Source organism: Sander lucioperca, chromosome 1 (assembly GCF_008315115.2).
Source record: "Sander lucioperca isolate FBNREF2018 chromosome 1, SLUC_FBN_1.2, whole genome shotgun sequence".
Lineage (NCBI taxonomy): Eukaryota > Metazoa > Chordata > Actinopteri > Perciformes > Percidae > Sander > Sander lucioperca.
In genome coordinates, this window is record NC_050173.1 from 50656575 (window position 1) to 50676983 (window position 20409).

The 20409-nt window shown below is 38.9% G+C and overlaps 2 protein-coding genes across 2 annotated transcripts; one reads left to right on the forward strand and one right to left on the reverse strand.

Annotated features, from left to right (window-relative positions):
• Window positions 1–7315: 7315 nt before the first annotated feature.
• her11 (hairy-related 11) lies at window positions 7316–9052 on the reverse strand. Its single transcript, XM_031280110.2, has 4 exons — window positions 8972–9052; window positions 8386–8481; window positions 8183–8276; window positions 7316–8059 (listed from the first exon to the last, which is right to left on the reverse strand). Exons 1-4 carry the CDS (start codon window positions 9020–9022, stop codon window positions 7416–7418), a joined length of 885 nt encoding a protein of 294 aa, XP_031135970.1. The 5' UTR covers window positions 9023–9052; the 3' UTR covers window positions 7316–7415.
• A 5399-nt stretch (window positions 9053–14451) lies between these two features.
• On the forward strand, window positions 14452–16081 carry her5 (hairy-related 5). Its single transcript, XM_031280109.2, has 3 exons — window positions 14452–14644; window positions 14748–14843; window positions 14953–16081. The coding sequence occupies exons 1-3, from the start codon at window positions 14594–14596 to the stop codon at window positions 15436–15438; spliced, it is 633 nt and encodes a 210-aa protein (XP_031135969.1). The 5' UTR covers window positions 14452–14593; the 3' UTR covers window positions 15439–16081.
• The last annotated feature ends 4328 nt before the right edge of the window (window positions 16082–20409 follow it).

Sequence of the window (20409 nt, forward strand, 5' to 3'; positions counted from 1 at the left end):
TAGAAAGGGGCAAAGAGCATAACGTGTACTGAAGTACATCCCCGGGATTACAAGCGTTCCAGGGTGAGAGTTGGTAACCTGCGGTAGCTGCAGGCTAGCAGGGTCACAGCCCACCCAAGGGGGAGGGAAGACAGGGTCACAAAGGCTGAGGAGGATGCATGTTCCCAGACACAAAGTGGACAGCTCCAGAGCCCAAACACAAAACACAGGAAAGCACTGGCAGACAGACAGGAAAGGCTTGATTCTTGATACTTTTCTGTAAAACCCCAAGTTAAAAAAAAATTGGCAAAACATATGGCAATGTGATGAAGCCAATAGAGACCTGATATCAGGTGAGATCATGTTGACAATGAATTGCACTTTGAATCTAAAGATATCTCTAAGCAGTGCAGGAAAAATTACAATTTTGACAGCACAAGCCAAGCGAATGACAATACACTCTTGCATACTTGATTGCAGCGGAGTCCCTCAGGAAGAAAAGGTTATAGGATCTCTGAAAAGGCGGCCATTGTTCATCATCTCCAGCAAAATGACTTTGTAAAATCAAGAGGAAGAAAGACTAACCACTGGACCAATGTGATAGCAGCCCATGAAAGTGGAGAGCACTAATGCATGAGTGAAAAAGGGCCGTATGTCAAATATAATTGTCCTGCCCTGAAAAACAAGCTAGCGATGTCTGATTTGATTCCCTCCTGTTTGGCTCAAGTTACTTCCTATCTGCTTTAAGCATGTTTGCCGAGACAATAAAGCTCCTGGAGAGATTTTGGGATGTTCCGATGTCTTTGTCCACCAAAGAGCTGAATTTAATGACCTCTAATTTCCTGTTTTTTCCTTTCTTTGTTTTAAGTCAAATGTCTTATATGAAGTCCCTGCAACTTGGTTTTACATTTTAAACCAATAGTTTGACATTTTGGGAAATACGCTAATTTAATTAGTGAGCTTCAGATGCTGGTGGGCAGAATTTTTTTTACTTTTGGTTTCCCCCTGCTTCAAGTCTTACGGCTATTAGCTGTGAGCAGTGAATTCCTGAAAACGCTGTTTTACCGATTGTTGTAATTGTTGATTCTCATTGAAAGCGCATTTTGCATTTTCAAATCTGTGCACAGTGTACAAAATTCTACATGGCTTGGCGCCCATCTGTTTACATGATTTTGTCTATCTCCGCTCTGTTAGCTCTGTAACAGAACAGCCTCCATACATAACTGCACTGTACCCTTCCGTTACATGACCTTTGGACAGTTTCAATTAAAACATTATTTAAAAAACAATTAACTCTGCAACCATTAACATTCTACTTTTTTTACTTTTATTTCTTTTCTTTTTTTTTCAACATGGTGCTGAACAGCTGTGTATATGTATGTGTGTGTGTGTGTGTGTGTGTGTGTGTGTGTGTGTGTGTGTGTGTGTGTGTGTGTGTGTGGGTGGGTGGGTGTGTGTGTGTGTGTGTGTGTGTGTGTGTGTGTGTGTGTGTGTGTGTGTGTGTGTGTGTGTCTCAATGTGCATTATATTGATGTAGGATTTGTGATCTATCTTGTTGTTTCTGTTAGATGTCGTCATGTTTTTACTGTTGGATTTAAATTGTGCCCTGCCTATAGCCTGACAAGCCAGACCCACATCCAGATGTTGGGGAACTCACCATTGGCAGGGCTTAATCCGAGGGGCGGGATAAACAGTTGTCCTTCAAATTGTCTCTGCACGCAATAGGATAGCTCTACAACCAAGCAGAGCAACGCTAGTTGATAGATCAACTAGCAGTGCTCTGGTCCGGTTGGCAAAACTCAGAATACATCTTCCTTTTTTAAGAATGACTTCAGTGCCGTTCTTTGTTCTTTTCTCAAAGAAAAGCTGAACTCCAAGTCTTCCAGAGTCGCGGCCAAAGCCGATTCCAAAGACCGCTGTTCGCCAGCAGCAGCAGCCATCTTCTTTGTTTTCAAGTAGCAGGGAATTCACGCGGAACCATCGCAACTCTGCATCCTTATGTTAAGCCCGCCCACCGACTCTAAACACGACGTGATTGGCCTGACCAGCATTTGGTTTTTCCAGCTCGCAAGCCAACGGAGAGTTGCTAGACTGACCCTGGCTGCAAATTACATTTGCTGCCGCTAGGGTGCGTCTAGATTTCTAGGCTACCCTGCCTGGGGACTGCAGATGTAAATTAGCCTAACTCTGGTACAATGTATCAAATAGCAACATTTATGTTAAAAATTGTACATGGTCCCTAACAAATAAAATGATTTAAATAAATAAAATGTTGCTTTAGGTTTCTTTCTCAATTACTTTAAAATGTATATCCAAATAAGCCACAATTAACCCAAAAGTTTTGGAAACAAGACAAAGGGTACATCTCAAGTCTCTTATTTGATATGTCCTCACTCCTCGATCCTCACTTGAACCAGAAGTGGATCTGGTCCGCCATCTTGAAGGCCATCTCAGAGAATACAGCCATACTAGCAGCTCTGTGAGACTGTACTTAGCAGTCCTTCCAGAAAAAATTTTTTGTGATTGTTGCGGGCAAACATCCTTGATTATGCGGCACGTTTTCTTAAAAAATGTAATGGAATATGTGGGTTATTTATGCAATTTCATGCAATGAAATTGCGGGAACTTGCAAAAATTGCGATTTCATCATGGCTTCATCGCAGGGTTTGCAGCTTTTCGATGATGTTCACGTCGCGTAATTACGTCACTTCATAACATTCCCATGGCAACAGGGGAAAACAGCTGCTCTTGTGTGAAGTAAACGCAACATTTTCAACTTTCTGCTAAGATATATGTGTGACTTTTTTGCAACGAAAATGCGGGGATTATGAAATCATGCAAGCCCCGCATATTTTGCGCGGAAATCGGCAATTTATGCGGTGAAAGTGCGGTGTATTTGAAAAAATGTGGCCCCCACATAAATATGCAGACTTTGGCTGATTATGCATTGAATTATACGATCGCATAATCACGTTTTTCTGGAGGGACTGACTTAGGCACATTGTTGCTAACATTGGCATGTTAACATGCGCACAATGACAATAGGAACATGCTGATGTTTAGCCGGTATTATGTTTATCATGTTCATTCTCTTAGCTTAGCATTTGCCAATTAGCTGCTAAGGCTGATGGGAATGTAATTAGTTTTGCAGGTATTTCTTCATAAACTGAAGTATTGGACAAACAGAAAAGTTGACCTGATGGTGGCGCTAGATGAAAAGCCAGGGGGTTACCAAAGGTATTACATTTCATCCTGAGGGAAACAACATCACACAAACTAGTAAATTAGTAAAAAAGTAAACAGGATTCATCCTCTTGGGACCACAAATGTATGTACAAAATTGAACGGCAATTCATCCAGTAGTTTTTGAGATCTTTCAGTCTGGGCCAAAGAGTTGGATGTCTCCCGTGGACACTTGTCATGCTCCATCCTGCTTGTCTGCTGTCCTGAGTTGTTGGCTCTGTGGTGAGATGTCGGCAGTGGCCCTTCTCCTGGCTTTTCTTTTGCCCAGTTGCTACTGGCCTGGAAGCACGTCCAGCTGTCCCATCATTCTGTCAGCGCCGCTGTCTCCCTCAGCCCCAGATTAAAAACGGCAAAGGGGCCGCCAGGAAAAGTGGCTCGCCCCGTCTCTCAGGACTTATGTCAAAAATGTTTCAGTCCTCAGGTAATTTGCTACAGTCTGGGATCCTTTCACTATTACTTCAAAGAGCCTTGCAAAGAGAGGGAAAGAGAGAGAAATGAAAGGGAGGAAAAATGATATTTAGTTGTGGGTAGTGACAGATCTACATTCTTGAGTATTGACATGCGATCTGAGTGAGGAGTCTTTCTCTGGGGATGCTGATTGAGTCTACAGCAGTCCTCAAATCTGACTGATAAAAAGCACTGTGTCCATGGACCTTCGCCCAAAATCAAGCTAAGTCAAACAAACTGACTCAACTCCAAAAGAATTCACAGTCACTCCTATACAAATAGACAGCATACTAGACAGTTAAATGTTTTATGTTTTATTTTTTCAAGGCTTAGAAAATCTGTTGAACAGTTTATTATCTGGTTATTCGCATTTGAGTTATTAAGGTATTAAGGACAATGTGCATAATGTTATTCAAGATTTTTACAAACCGTACTGCACATAAATCCAAAATAATTTCCTTCTGTGACCTTTTCCTTGAATTGTAATCTACCCCAAGGCAGCTCTTCTTAATCTGGAAGTAGGTTAAAGTGTCTGAATCAGTCTTAAATGGTCTTGGATTGGTGCACTTACGTAAATGTTGGCAAGAGAAGTTAGTTCTGCCCTCTGTGTAAGACAATCCGCTGCTATTGGACTTAAATACAAGCTGGTTAGGACCTATGGAATGAGGAAGAGAATCTGGAAATATCTCACTGGAAATTTTGATTTATTGGTGTATATTGTCACAGTAAAAAGAACTACTGAATCAGGGCAATTCAGAAGTATTTAAGTCAATCAAAAATTAGACATGATAAATTTGTCACATCCAGATCCACAGTAGAATTTCTGTTTTTTTCTGGATCTTTCATGATAAGCACCTGCCCTGTGTTTGTGTGTATACTTTCAAGGTGTACATGTGTGTTCAAAGTGTTAGACACCATTTTTGAAATGCACCTACACAAAGGCATTTAAAGATCCAGCAGGCCATGACAAACCCGTGACATTTCCAAAGCACATCTCGAGTTTTCTCCAAATCAGGAATGCATGGGTGCATTCAAGGCAAACAAAAACAGTGATTAGAGAGGGTAACAGGATCAGCTCTAATCAGTGTGTCCTCAGAAAATGCCGAGGAGTTTTCAACCATTGTCAGGTCACTCCAAGAGGTGATCTCTTTCCCTATTAATTATGTGCCGTGCCGCAGCAATCGTCCTCTCCGGCGTGAGTGACCTTCTCTGCTTTCATATGTCTGTGCAGGATGATCAAAACACACAGTGAGACAGCGTGGAGAATCAAGCTCCCAGTGATGTGCCTGCCCTCTCATTTTTCTGACAGAGAACAATGGCCACCTCATAACTAATGGCACTCGCACACAGAGAAGCTTCTCCAGCGCAAAGAGGAGCAAAGAGGGGGAAAGTAACCATTATCCAAAGACATGTTCCATCATGTAAATTCTGTTTTCTCAAGCCAAATTCGTCGATGCCTCCCTGCTGGAAATATTCAAAGCTTGCAATCTAGATTTGATTATCAGATAAAGAGTGGGGAGAGCATTGAGAGACACAAGAAGAGAGAAGAATGATGATTGTGTATCTTGGGCTTATCGCTGATAGAATAGCTCAATGACATCCTTTATTTCGCCCAAATGACAGCCCCCTTTTGTTATCCTCATTGTGAGAGGTCAGAGAGGGATGGAGATCACCTACTTTGCTCCGTGACTACTCTGTGTCAGTGCTGCCCTCTGTGGGCCAAAAGTTAAACATCTTCTAAACCTGCCACTATTTTCACATCCTGTACCTGCTACCTGTAGGTGCTTGTCACTTCATCTCAATTAGGTTGAGTTTAGGCCAAGTCTTTTACTGACTTTGCTAATGATTTCACAGCTGGAACTCACAGTGAACATTTTACACATGTTACACAGATAGACTGATTATGAGCACAGTTAAAAATACAAGGATTTAAAAAAAACACCATCACTATAGCATACTGTATATAGGCCTAGATATAAACACCAGCTGTTTACCACAGCCTACAACCTCTAATTCTGTAAAGCGTCCTTGTGGTTCTTGAAAGGCGCTATATAAATAAAAGTTATTATTCAATGCCTAATCATTGATATAGCATGTGCTGTGCAGCTGTGTTATGTTGAAAAAATACACAATGAACACATGAAACTGTAATTTGTAAGCACAAAATAAATAATGAGTTGTATATATAGTATATATACATATATATATTTATCAGAATGGCCTACCTCCTTGATAAATGCAGTAAAAAGGAGGGTAGCTCATTCTGTCAGGCAGGGAATGTCGAACAGGATGGTCTACCTCCTCAATAAGAGTGGTAAAAGGAAGGTAGCTTATTCTATCAGGCAGAAAACGTCAATCAGAAGGGTATACCTCCTCAATAAATGTGGTTAAAAGGATGGTAGCTCATTCTGTCAGGCAAGAATGAACAACAAGTCAAATTAAGGATCAGTTCACTACTATCGTTGACTTTTGAGTGTTTTATTTCATTTTGTAGCATTATTCTGACTAAACTTTGACAGTCTGGGATTATCCAACATCCTCTGATCTTAAATATTAGTTAAAATAATTCATACTGTCGTTTTTTTAACACAAAAATTAGATATAATTTCATATAGGCTAGATGAGGTTTATTGACCAAAAATGAGTGTAAAAATAGTGGTAATAAGTTGCTGTCAGTGTATAGTGGTGGTAGTGGGAAAAAAGCACAGAGAACGTCAAAAAATGCTGCAAAAACATTGAAAAAAAAGTCAAAAAAGAGAAGAAAAGAAAATTAAATTAAGTGACAAAAATGTTAAAGTGTTAATTTTCAATTTGGATTCAGAAGGACAACACAAGGGTTAATGATGTTTGTGTCTTCGTCAATGGTAAATCTGCAGTTAAAGTGACTGAATTGTTGTGTTGTAATCATGACGAGCTAAACATGACTTCTTCATTACTTCATCATGTTTGTGGCCCTATTAGTGCTGACCTGCTCCATCTTTAACATTGATAAATAAGATATGATTAATGGTGGCATAATGGTCCATATATTAAGACTTAAATGAGTAGTTTGGCAAAATGATACATGCATTTACACAAAATACAGTGTACTGCAGATTTTTATAGTTGCTTTATTCACAACAATATAAGGCAATAAAACATGAATGCCTGAGAACAATGTTCACCCAATATTTATGAATTTTACTTTTTACCAACTTTTAAGTGTGTGTACAGCTGAAATTGCTTGACAAAAGTTTCTTATTTGAGGGGTCACAAAGATGATTGCTGATTATGCCACCATTAATCATATCTTATTTATGCATTAAGTCATGCATTGTACATTACTGATAGTTTATTAAGTACTACATGAATGAATCAATGCTTTTTCATGCATGAAGTCATGCATGAATTCATGATATTTCATGTACCCTTATTATAAAGTGTTACCGAAGTTTTTGATTTTGATATAAGTGTAAATATTATAAAGTTTTTGATCAGTGAAATCAAGGCCTGTGAGGGAACATAAAACCTGCAATTTGTTCACAGTGAGTGTATCATTAGATATACAGTAGATACATTTACAAACTGAGACTTATCGGTTCAAGTACAAGTTTTATTTAGAAAAGACATACAAAATATAGGAAATTTGGATATGTACACTATACATTCTCAGCATGGAGAGTTTTTCATCCTCTCCACAGACGATTACAGCTAGTTCCCACTAGGTTGCTCTGCTGTTCTCAGCTTTCAGTCTCTGATCCACTTCATCAAAACCAAGGTCTCCACATGGATGAAGAAGAGTTTGTTGGTGACCCCTCCCTCTGTGCAGGGTGTGGAGGGGGTCCCAGTGTGATGAGAGGGGGGCAGTGGAGGCCAGGAGGGCCAGTGTGAGGAGCTGTGGGCGAGAAACTAAAGAAGGAGGTGTTGGAAGACAGAGGTGACAGACTCGGGGGGAAGGAGAAGTGAGAGGTAAATGACGGGAAAGGAGGAGAGGTGACATATGTGGAAAAAGAAGGAGAAAGCCAGGGAGAGGGAGGAGGGGACAGATAGTCGTGACACGGTGTGGAGCAAGAGTGAGGCTGAAATGGGGAGCAAGATGGAAACCTCCTCTCAGATGTGCAAATGGCATCCACACATATTCCATCTGGTCCTTTAGCCGTCTCAGTCTCAGTCATTCTGTGGTTGAAGTCTGGTTTAATATTGTTTGGCTGCTGGCTCTCTGTGTGATGTTTAAGCCCCTCGAGCAGGTTTGTTCTCTGGGCTGGTGTTATTTTGTGCATGTAGCTGCTCAGCTGGGCCACACACTGCTGAAAGCCTGCACTCTCAATGGTGAAGAGACTAGGAGCATTGGACTCTGGACGATGAAGGCTGACCACAGGAGCATGAGTCTTCACGTGACCATCAGTAGAGTCTGCAGTAAAGAAAAGACACCAAAGCGAGGGATAAAACTTGAGTGTTTAAGATTAAGATGAAACCCTTGATTTGCTGCAGAAAAATGTCATACATTTAAACAAGTTAATTGTGTCTGACTAACCATTTCTCGGCGTCTTCCCACCTGTCAACTTCTGAACATATTCCACAGCCAAGTCAAGAATCTCCGCTTTCTCTATTTTAGGATTCTGCAGCCGCTGTGGGTGATAACAGTGAAACAAGGGAGAAATATATTTCATTATTGCAAGGTTATAACTCCCTTAAATACGTATAGAGGCTGGATGGGATTTTGTTGACATGACTCACTGGATCAGACGTATGATTCAACAGCAAACTTCTCAGTTCAGCCAGACTTTGATTTATTCGGTCTCTTCTCTTCTTTTCCACAACTGGTTTCAGAACCTAGAAAGAGGTGAACCGCATTGTGTGAGTATGAAGTTGTGGTCACAGGTATTGTTTTAATTAAATTGTTTATATATATATATATATATATATATATATACAGTTGCTGACAAAAGTCTTGTCGCTTATTTAAGTTGTAGGAACAACAAATAACTTGACTTGTAGTTGATCAATTGGAATCAGAAATGGCTTATATGAAAGGCAAAGGCTTCTGGATTATGCTTATTATACCAATATATATATATATATATAAACAATTTAATTACAGTTATAAGCCATTGATAAGTACAACTTGGGTTGTCAGGTTGCGAAAAATCTTGTTGGTTATCATGCCTGCAGTTAAAAGTTGTAATAATTCCTTTCCTTTCCTTTCATTGATAAACCTGGCAGCCTAATTTTGTTTCTCATTAACAGCTTAGTTCTGCTTTATGAAAGTAAAGTAGTATTTGAAAGTAGTAGGCTACTAAATAAATAAATGTAAAGTTCTTACCCTTTTTCTCTTGCCATCTTCCAGGCTGGGGTTTTGTAGTGTCCTGGTCATGTTGCAGTGTTTGGTCCAAAGGTCCTGACAGGAGGCTGCAGCAGTTCAAACAGCCTCCTGTCGCCCGTGGGCGACTATAAGTAGAGCTCATGCTGCCTCTGATTGGCTGACAAGTGTGAGTGACGACACTTAGCCGAAAATGGTCTCCAAGCTAACTTCATTATGGGCCATGGATAAAATCGAAACTACATTTTAAACAGTGATCAGATAGCGAAGTGTCTCTACAATAACTCATATAACAAATAATATTAAAGGCAACACTATTACCAATAACCTATAGCTTATCTTTACAAAAGATGACATCATCGGACAGGCAGCCTGCTGATGAGTTGTATCCATCTAACAGAAATGGCCAAAGGGACAGCCTTCCTATAGAACAGATTTGCTCCTTAAATCACTTCATATAATTAAAAATAACCAAAAAAATGATGGGCTTCTGTGTCTCCTCTACACATTCTGGAGATCGTGAACAGTTTTCCTCTTTGTTTTGTTTTTTATGTGATTTGTTTTTTGTTGTATGTGTCTTGTTTTTGTATGAAAAACTGTATTGTCATACAATGACAGTGTATGATGTTTTGTGTATTTGTGTATTTAAGCATCAATAAAAAATCAATTTAAAAAGTTGTATCCATCTCCATCACCCGTAAAAGGGTTAAGCTAAATATTTCGGTTGCCTTATTATAAGAACAGTTCATGATGTATCTAGGCTACGTACTGTACATGGAGTAGCCTCCTAAATATTGAGACGTTATCTAATGAGTCTGGATGGCCATCTTTTTTACCGTTTATTAATTGCATTAGGCTAAATGTATTCCGGGCTTTCTGATGACTTTTAACGCCTCCTAGAAGTGAGACCATGGGAAAGCTTTTTTTTTCTCGTGGGAACAGAAATGAAGTGAGAAAGCGAGCAGCTCTTGGGGACTTTTTATGATGTGTGAGACATCCACACTTAATAAGTGATGAAAAAGACCAAATGAGAGCGTGTTGGTCCAAATAAAGTCATGAAGTAAATGTAATACAGCCCATTATCACACATTAGGCCTACACATTTTAACTGAAAATGAAAGACATCCCGATGTATGGCTTTGTAGAGAAGCACATTAAATAGCCTAGAGCTTATGAATATAACTGATGAACCAACCACAGACTGAGGCAGCCTGGCAGAAGGGTCTGCCTGTGAGTGATGAAAGTGTGAGGATGATTATTACACCAGAGTGTTAAGTGTGCGCTGCTTCAGCTCGGCTTGTGACCTGATGTTTGGACTTCACACCAGATCCCTTTAAAAAAACCAAGCATGTGTTGACTTCACGTCCCAACCCTGTCAGCTCCGTTTGATTCCAACTCTTTTGTCAGAGTGGCCGACACACCCGACCAGTCACGATATTAGAAGTCAGCGGTCCATTTATCTGCCACCAAAGGGCACATTTTCACTAATTAGTTTCCATCACAGGCTCAGGCGAGCATGTTATAGGACTTATCTGTGGGGCGGGCCCACGTGGTTCAACAGTGCATCAGTTAGCCTATATAGGCCTATTTACCAAAATGAATTGGCCTATAACATATAGAATAGATAGATAGATAGATAGATAGATAGATCGATAGATCGATAGATCGATAGATAGCTAGATAGATCGATAGATCAATAGATTGATAGATAGATAGATAGATAGATAGATAGATAGATAGATCGATAGATCGATAGATAGATAGATAGATAGATAGATAGATAGATAGATAGATAGATAAATAGATAGATCGATAGATAGATAGATAGATAGATAGATAAATAGATCGATAGATAGATAGATAGATCGATAGATAGATAGATAAATAGATAGATCGATAGATCGATAGATAGATAGATAGATAGATAGATAAATAGATCGATAGATCGATAGATAGATAGATAGATAGATAGATAGATAGATAGATAGATAGATAGATAAATAGATAGATCGATAGATCGATAGATAGATAGATAGATAGATAGATAGATAAATAGATCGATAGATAGATAGATAGATAGATAGATAGATAGATAGATAGATAGATCGATAGATAGATAGATAAATAGATAGATCGATAGATCGATAGATAGATAGATAGATAGATAGATAGATAAATAGATCGATAGATAGATAGATAGATAGATAGATAGATAGATAGATAGATAAATAGATAGATCGATCGATAGATCGATAGATAGATAGATAGATAGATAGATAGATAGATAGATAGATAGATAGATAGATAAATAGATAGATCGATCGATAGATCGATAGATAGATAGATAGATAGCTAGATAGATAGATCGATAGATCGATAGATAGATAGATAGATAGATAGATAGATAGATAAATAGATCGATAGATAGATAGATAGATAGATAGATAAATAGATCGATAGATAGATAGATAGATAGATAGATAGATAGATAAATAAATAGATAGATCGATAGATCGATAGATAGATAGATAGATAGATAGATAGATAAATAGATCGATAGATAGATAGATAGATAGATAGATAGATAGATAGATAGATAGATAGATAGATAGATAAATAGATAGATCGATAGATCGATAGATAGATAGATAGATAGATAAATAGATCGATAGATAGATAGATAGATAGATAGATAGATAGATAGATAGATAGATAGATAAATAGATCGATAGATAGGCTAGATCGATAGATAGATAGATAGATAGATAGATAGATAGATAGATAGATAGATAGATCCCCAAGGGAAAATTCAAGGTCCCAGTAGCTTAAATAGCACACACTTAATCACACACAACATACACATAAACAGGATGACAAATCCACCAATAATATGGACAATAAAAGAAAAGATACTAAATAAAAAATCCACATGAATGTAGCTACAAAGGGATGTATAAGCATGGTAAGGTGCTCTATGAGAGGGTGTCATGGTGGTAGCCTAGTGCAAATAAGTCCAATAGCGCAAGGATAAAGTCTAGAGACCAGCATTAAATATGGACAATAGGCTATAAGAGAATAATGTGGACATAGTAGGCCTAATATAAAAACTATAGGGTTATGTGTCCTACTCTATAGGCTAGCTAACTACATCCTCATACTCCTAGAAAAAAAGGTGACTATAGCCTATAGCCTATTTGAAATGGTAGGCTAGTGTAGGCTGCTATGTTTAAATCACCATAGTGGCTTTCCTTGAGCTCCCCGTCTCCATGGTTACCAACCGTGATCTCTGAGCCTCCACTAATCGCCCTCTCTTTGATTTGAAACGGAAGTATCATTGCCTCTGAAAAGCCACTTAATCTAGGGGATCCCATGATCCGATCATCCCAGTGTTATCTCCACACGTTAGGCCTATTATGGGGATCAGGGGGACCGTAAATGCAGTGCGGAGAAAGCTACCCCGAACCTCAAACTTCAGCCTGAAATCATATCTAAGCTACATTTAGAAAAAGTATAGAGGTGGATGAATAATGTCTTTGTCATCATGTTTGACGTTTGTTTTTGTCAATGTAGGATATGTCACCATTATGTGTACCTTTTAATGTAGGGTGAATGAGTGCTGTGTGACTGCTGGCTGTCTCTATGTTAGTCCTATATAGCCTAACATGTTACCTGCCTAGAGACTGCAGATGAAAAGTAGCCTACTTATTTTTACTAATTCTGGCATATTTAGCCTACATGTTGTTTTTATACAACAATGTTCATAAATATGCATGGTCCCTATCAAATAAACCAATAAAATAAAAATAAAAATAAACTGTGAACATTAAACATAAAGGCCTAGCTGTTCCTCCACAGATCTGCAGGTAACCCTCCATGCACTTGTTGTGGTCTGTTTATAAAGCATCAAATAACAAATGATCACCCGATTATGTATTACATCGAATTAGCCAACTTCATTCCAACTTATCACCGCTATAGTTTTAAAAATTTTTGGAATCTATGGTCTATAAACCTCATTTAAATGAAATTATAGCCTACCTAATTTAAAAAAATAAAAATAAAAAACACCAGAAATTATAAATTATTTTGACTAATAGTTAAGATCCGAGGAATGTTTGTTGATGGGTAATCACAGACTGTTTCGTGTATGGAACCATCCATGTTATTTTTGGGCAATTTGGTTGAAAGAATCCCATATTTTTTATATAGGCTAGAGACTTTTGAAAACGGGTCAAATGTGACCTCAAAGACAACATGAGGGTTAAGTCAAGAGTCTTCCCACTGTAAGATAAACACTAGTCCTTCTCGCAGCGCACGCGTTTATGGTGCGAATCAGGCAGTTTGGCTCAATAACACCAGGCCCGGTGCGGGGCCGGGGTCAGGAATGGCTTCACACTTACATCTAGCCTATTATTTGTAATTTCCTTCTGTAATTTAGTCGAAAAATGCGGGCTATGTAGTGAAATGTTACATTCATTGTAGCCTAGTATTTAATTGACGTAGGCATATAGAAGTAACAGTGAAGGAACCATATGTTTAGCATTATTTTCTGCACTAGAATATAAAATGTAGCCTATGTGAAGTAAAATTATTGGAATGTATCATGCAATAAAACTAAGTCAGTATAATCAACAGACCTTTGACTACAAAGTAGGCCTAGTTTCCAGTGTTGTAAGGTAACGAAGTACAATTACTTCGTTAGTGTACTTAAGTAGAATTTTCATGTATCTGTACTTTAATTCTTTATTTATATTTCTGGAAACTTTCACTTTTACTCCACTACTTTTCCTAAATAAAATGTATATTTTTACTCCACATTTCCCCTAAGCGTCTTCGTTACTCGTTACTTGCAAAAAAATGCTTTTGTACGTCTGAGTCAAAGATTCTTCCTCACAAAAAAATAAAATTCTGTTTCTGTTTTTCTCTTTGTTGATGTCAGACTTTGAATTTGATTTAAGAGGGTGTGGAAACTACTATTAGGAAGCCACAATAAAGTTCATAATCAAGGTTTTTCTTTACTTCTAAAAATTAAGTACATATAATATCAGAAAATTACTTTTAATACTTAAGTACATGTCAACTACTTTAAGATTTTTACTCAAGTGATATTCTAAAAGGGGATTTTAACATCTACCAAAGTCGTTTTCTGGTAACATACTTGTACTTTTACTCAAGTATTGCTTCCAAGTACTTTATACAATAGGTACTGGTAGTTTCAGTAACATTGAATGATGAGGTCTATATTGCGTCAGACTGAAACTTCTGCATGTGAATGACTCGATTAAACCACGAACTTTAAGTCAGAAAGATGAATTCATGAATGAACCAAATTGTAACCCCTGAAAGAGCGCATATGGCACACGCCCTTTACTTTAAACCAAAGGCTACTTTCAGTTTAGCTTAATCGTGAAAAGAAAAGAAGATTATGATTTGGATTTAAATAAATTCAAATGTTCTTCAGTTCAAGGCCGCGTGCTGCTCAATGGACGAGAGGCGTGTCCCGCGAGGGGCGGGGTTATCTGCAACAAACAAATTGCAAATGCAAGGACATACACAGTCAATCGTTCCATCTTTCGTTTAGGATTTATTCACAGTGAAAACAGGAACGGCGAGTCAACTTTTAGCATGAAAACTTTATCTTCACCAGAGTCTCCCAGACAGAGGAGTGTGAGAAGGGTAAGCTGCTGATTCTGATGATTTTTTTTTACAAGGGTTTCCCGAAGAAAATAGGGTCTACAGTGTTGTTCAGGGTTGTAATATTTCACTTTCCAATCCCAAGGTGTCTAAACCTCTGATGGAGAAACGCAGACGCGAGCGGATCAACCACAGTCTGGAGACATTACGACTTCTGATGCTGGATAACACCCACGACGAGGTACGCCTGTGCGCCATGCTTTTGTCTTAGTTTGATATCTGACCAAATGTAGCCTATATATATACATATATTCCTATTTTAGTGAGTGTACTCTCATTTCTCCATTTAGAAACTGAAAAACCCAAAGGTGGAGAAGGCAGAGATTCTGGAGAGTGTGGTCAATTTCCTGAAGACGGACAAGGAGGTGGAGAAGGGTCACCGGCCCATGAAGAGACTCCTATCCCGGGAGCAGAGACCGACCTCCGCCCGCCACCGCCAGCACAACTACCAGGACGGCATGAGGTCCTGTCTGCTGAGGGTCAGCCACTTCATATCCAGCAAGAGCCAGGAGTTAGAGGAGACCGAAGGAGATACAGTCCAGGCTTCTCTTGCGCTCCCAGAGCCCCAGACTCACCCTTCATCTCCCGGGAACATTCAAGGGCCACAGGCCGCTCTGTCTCCTCAGCATCTGCGCCGCCATCACCGCCAGCACGGGATCTCTCATCCATACATCAGCAAGAGGACTGGCCTCCACTGTGACACCAGGGAGCTGCTCTCATCCACGGCAGCCTGCACGCACATCACTGACCCTGTGTGGAGGCCCTGGCCTCAGTGACAGACTCTTCCACACATATTCTTTATTTTTTAGATATGTAGCTACTGTCTATGCCGACATGCTGTGTAAATATGCCTATGTATTTGTTGTACAGCCTGGATTATTTTGTACAGTGAAGATATTTGCCATGACAACTGACCCTGTGTGGAGGCCCTGGCCTCAGTAACAGACTCTTTGACACAGACTTTTTTTTTAATTTTAGATATGTAGCTACTTTAGATGCCGACAGGCTGTGTAAATAGGCCTATGTATTTGTTGTACAGCCTGGATTCTATTGTACAGTGAAGATATTTTCCATGACAACGTATCCACTTCCGGTGGCGTTTTAGCTTTAGGATTTGCTGTTTTGCACACACTTTTTTTTTTTAGGCTATAGTAATAGGCTATGTGATATTTCTATGCGGCAGTGTTCGCAGATTCCTTTTTTTTTTTTTTTTTTGCTGTAACATGAATACTTAAGTGTGTTTAGTGTTGCTGCGACGCGTGCGTAAAATACGCTTTATTGACATTAACAATTTGAACGAGGGTGCTATTCTATTTTTGCTCATGAGTACATGTTAGAGAAATGATGCTAGGATTTATTTTTATGATTGTGCTTGCTGAATTCACAATAAAGCACAGTTTTCCTGAACTTTCCAACTCATTCGAGTGGCCTATTTGATGTGTGAATAGCTCGTACTTGAGCAGTCGTTACAGCTGCACGTTTAAAGAGAAGGGGCACATCCAAAGGACGGTTAACACATACTTTATCCAGGCTGGACAACAGTTATGACACATACTGTCTATTGAAGTGTTGATAGGGGGGGAATCTGTTGCTTCTATGATCTTAAGTGCAGTTTTTCAAATGTAGAATAGTAAAGGAAAGTGGTCATTCGCACACTGTCCAGCAGCCAGACTGCTTCACTCTATTTGTATAGGCTAGTATTTAACTGTAGGCATAAATAGTACAACACAAACAGTTGTAGCCTACTTTGAGTTCAGTCTCCTCCGGCCGACCATTAACAAGTGTAGTTGTTTTTTTACCACTTAGACTAGCCTACTTAAATTGTCCAGGTGCAGAATTCCACTGCTGGAAGAGCCACTAAAATTGACCCCAGGCCAGCTGTCTGTGGTGATGGGGGAGGCTGAACCATCCGTGATAAACTTTACCTAAATTAACCACACCAATACACATGGCGCTAGTGGGAGTGAAAATGTTGCAAGCATTAACAGCAATTAACAATTATAGCTATATAGGCCTAGAGCCTACAGTCAGTTTACAATCCTGCAGTCAAATCCCACCATGTAAAAGAAGTTTATGAATAGGCCCAAATTTAGAGTTTCAGCGGGAAATTGGGCTGTGTTGCTTACTGAGTTTTAGAATGTGAGGCTCTAAAGTGGTTTTGTACATTGGATGACACGGTCTAAATAGGCTCCTGCAGTGTGGACAGTGTGGTAATGGCCACTGTCGTGCGCTTTTCTACATTTAAAAGACTGCACTTAAAGCAACAGGCTCCCTCTTATCAACATATCAATGCATACTTAAATGTAAATAATTGTTCACCATTTTGGCTTAAGTAGCCTATCCAACCATCCGAATGCGAGCTGTTCTAACCATTACTGTTGACTTATGGTGCATGGTTTGCTGTGGGATATTTAGAATTGGGCATTACAGTTTGTTGATAAGGCCTAACTTTATAAATATATTACGTAGGCTACCTATACCCAAACCGCTTTCATTCCACATAGTGCATCCATGGAGCAAAGAGGCTGTTTGTTACGCACTTAAAGGAACATGTACCCCTTTGTGCTTGAGACCCCTTAACCATGTTGTCTTTCAAAGTTTCTATATCAGAAATATGGGTTTCTTTAATTGAATTTTGGGTATTTTATTTCAATTTATAGAATATCGTTTCTTCCTAGACCACAGATGTGATTATGTGCTGCCATTAAGAATAATACAATGGTTTCAAAACAGTATCCTGACTAAACTTTGACATCTGTTGAAGTATGTGATAATCCATCAACAAATGTTCCTCTGATTTTAACTATTAGTTTAAATAATTCATAACTTCAGCTTTTTTTTTAACTCCAAAATGACGTAAAATGTTATGTAAATGACATGCATTACATGACCATTGATCATGAATTGGGTGATAATAGCCTACTTTTTGCTTTATAAACAGTTCAAACAGACCGGGTTCATGTTGACCCAGGAGGAAAACAAGTGTATGTAATACAAGGGTTAAAACCAATTATAATCTCACACACACTAGCCTATAGGCTACGTCTGCAAATATTTCATTTCATATTTTCCTATAGCCTATTTTCCTGAAGACGTAAAACTATACATTGTCCCGTTTTATTATCTTGTGACCCGTAGGTTGGTCCAGACATTCCTTCAAAGCCTGTTTGAAAAGCATCCTTTATATTCTGGTGTTAGTCCCGCTGGGCTCATCTCTGGACAGGATGCTCTTTTTGTTTGTGCGCTTTTAAGCTTAAACCCTCCGAAGAAAAGCTCACAGGACTAAATCAATTCAAGTTGGAATCAGATTAGGGTTCCATCAGAGATGCATCTGTCTAAATGAAGATTAAATGGCTCCTATATGGCAGAATGTATTGTCAGTGTAAATAGATATATAAGCCTTTGTCCAATGCGGATGGATCTACTTAAAGGGCTCTAGTCTACTTTAGACAAAAAGCACGCGGACATGTATTTTTTGAATGGCCTAAAACTTTAATTGCAGGGGACTTTCCCAGTCTTAGCTAACTGTAGCCTCAGAACCCCATCACACTACTAAACATTTCAATCAGCAGTTGTTCTGTAACTGTTGGTTTTTGCCACATCAGCGCGAACACAATAATATGCAAAGTAATGAATCACCTTTTGGCCTCATCGACAAACCATTTGATGATTTCAGTTCACATAACGAGCACTCAGTTCACTGATATTTATATAGGAGGCCTAATAAGCTACCCTCATAAACCTTGTGAAGTTATGTTAAGTTTTAGTTTGAGTTGATCCGGTTTTAGTTTCTTGGACTAGAGCTGTCTAAGTTGCAGTCGTGCACACGTGAATAACTCACCTAGACAGGCCTACATACCTGTCTATAGTTCTCTATAACGGAACTTTATATATGTTCTAACCCTTGAGTTGTCTTCCCGTCGACCATGAACGTGTTGTACTTTCAGGTCAAAATAAAAAAACTTTTTTTGGCGCTTTTTTCGACGTTTTTGCTTTTATTTGATGCTTTTGGTGTTTTTTTTTTAACCGTTTTTGTCCCTCTTTTTTTCATGGTCAACAAACCTCATTTAAATGACATAAAACCACATTTTTGAGCTTGAAAAAAAGCTGAAATTATGAATTATTTTGACTAATAGTTGAGATCAGAGGATGTTGGGTGAATCACAGACTGGTTTATGTCAAAGTTTAGTCAGGATGCTGTTTTAAAACCATTTAATTTAATTTTTTCAAATGCTATATTGAATAACCTAATCATTCATTTTACCTGCGAAGAACATTGTCTGGGTTCCATACAACTATACATGCATGCATCCAAGTTATTTTGGGGCAATTTGGTTGTAAGAAACTCATATATTTGACCCGAGACAACACAAGGGTTAACCTATGAAACAAATGTGTAGGTCACATAGCGGCGGCCACGTGTCGGCCAGCTTTACAGCTGGACATTATAAAAGCGCCACACCTCAAGGTGTTAATCGGTTTGCTGCCGCCCACGCGCCAGAGGTGACAGGCTCGTGCACGAAAACAGCTTTTGGTGACGCAGTGTTATTATTGCGCATGTGTGTGGTGTCAGGACTCAGGGAGACTATTTGTAGCCCCAATTCAATACAGGCTATAAACCATTTCTATGTAAACTTGTGTTCCTGTGCAGCCCTTTTGTGCCATAAGGTCTGATAATTTAAGACATAAAATCTAAAAATGTAGAAACCATTGTACAAATAATAAAGATTTTGGTTTGCAGAAGTAGCTTAGTCATCTACCATAGATGCCAGAATCTTTAATGAATTAAAAACATGATATCCATACCCTGAGAGTGTTGGTTGGATAAATAACGTTGTGAGCTTGTAAACTAGCAGCATTTCATACTGCAATTCTTTAATAGAGCTATTTAACTAAATGTAGCTTATAGGTGCATAAAACAATTGAATATCGTAGGTACACAACTTCTCCTGGCCAATCAGCAAAGATGTATTAATATGGGCTACTTTAGACCATAAAAGTTAAGTCATACCTCTAATATTGACTGTTGATTTGTGTCTATCCTACTGTCTACATTCTTCTCTTATAATGCCCATATTTTCACTGCTATAGTTTTAGTATTTAATGCTGGTCTCTAGACTTTATCCTTGCGCTTTTGGACTTATTTGCACTAGCCTACCACCACAACATCCTCTCATAGAGCACCTTACCATGCTTATACATCCCTTAGTAGATTCATGTGGATTTTTTATTTAGCATCTTTTCTTTTATTGTCCATATTATTCATGTGGATGTCATTTTATCATCCTGTTTATGATGTATGTGTATGCTGTCTTTAAGCTACTGGGACCTTGAATTTCCCCTTGGGGATCAATAAAGTATCTATCTATCTATCCATCTATCTATCATATCTATCGTATCTATCCATCCATCAGCTGTTTGCCCTGAGCGGGGCATTCACTTTTAAGAAAGTTTTGGCTCCTAAGACCATAGAGGGCTTTGTATTTGATTATTCATGTTGCCTTAATCCTCCGCTGGTGGTAAACGGCAGGGGAAAGCACATTCATTAATGTGAACAATGCTGCGCTGCTGCTCTGAGCTGTGGGTTGGGTCAGTGACTGGACAACATCTGCTCTGGTGGTCACCAGCCTGCCCCGGTAATTAAAGCTAATGTTCAACAGAAACCAGCACACAGCAAGCCTGTTCTTTGTTATTCAGCAGTTGGAGAGAACCTCTGCTCACACAATTAAAACTAAAAGGAAAAGGTA

Bases quoted from the DNA above. Each gene is read 5' to 3' on its own strand.
- her5 (XM_031280109.2), top strand. From the start codon at position 14,594: ATGAAAACTTTATCTTCACCAGAGTCTCCCAGACAGAGGAGTGTGAGA. The intron at 14,645-14,747 runs GTAAGCTGCTGA...TCCAATCCCAAG, and splicing joins GACAGAGGAGTGTGAGAAGG to GTGTCTAAACCTCTGATGGA. The intron at 14,844-14,952 runs GTACGCCTGTGC...TTCTCCATTTAG, and splicing joins TGGATAACACCCACGACGAG to AAACTGAAAAACCCAAAGGT.
- her11 (XM_031280110.2), bottom strand. From the start codon at position 9,022: ATGACCAGGACACTACAAAACCCCAGCCTGGAAGATGGCAAGAGAAAA. The intron at 8,482-8,971 runs GTAAGAACTTTA...ACCTCTTTCTAG, and splicing joins AAGATGGCAAGAGAAAAAGG to GTTCTGAAACCAGTTGTGGA. The intron at 8,060-8,182 runs GTTAGTCAGACA...TCTTTACTGCAG, and splicing joins TGGGAAGACGCCGAGAAATG to ACTCTACTGATGGTCACGTG.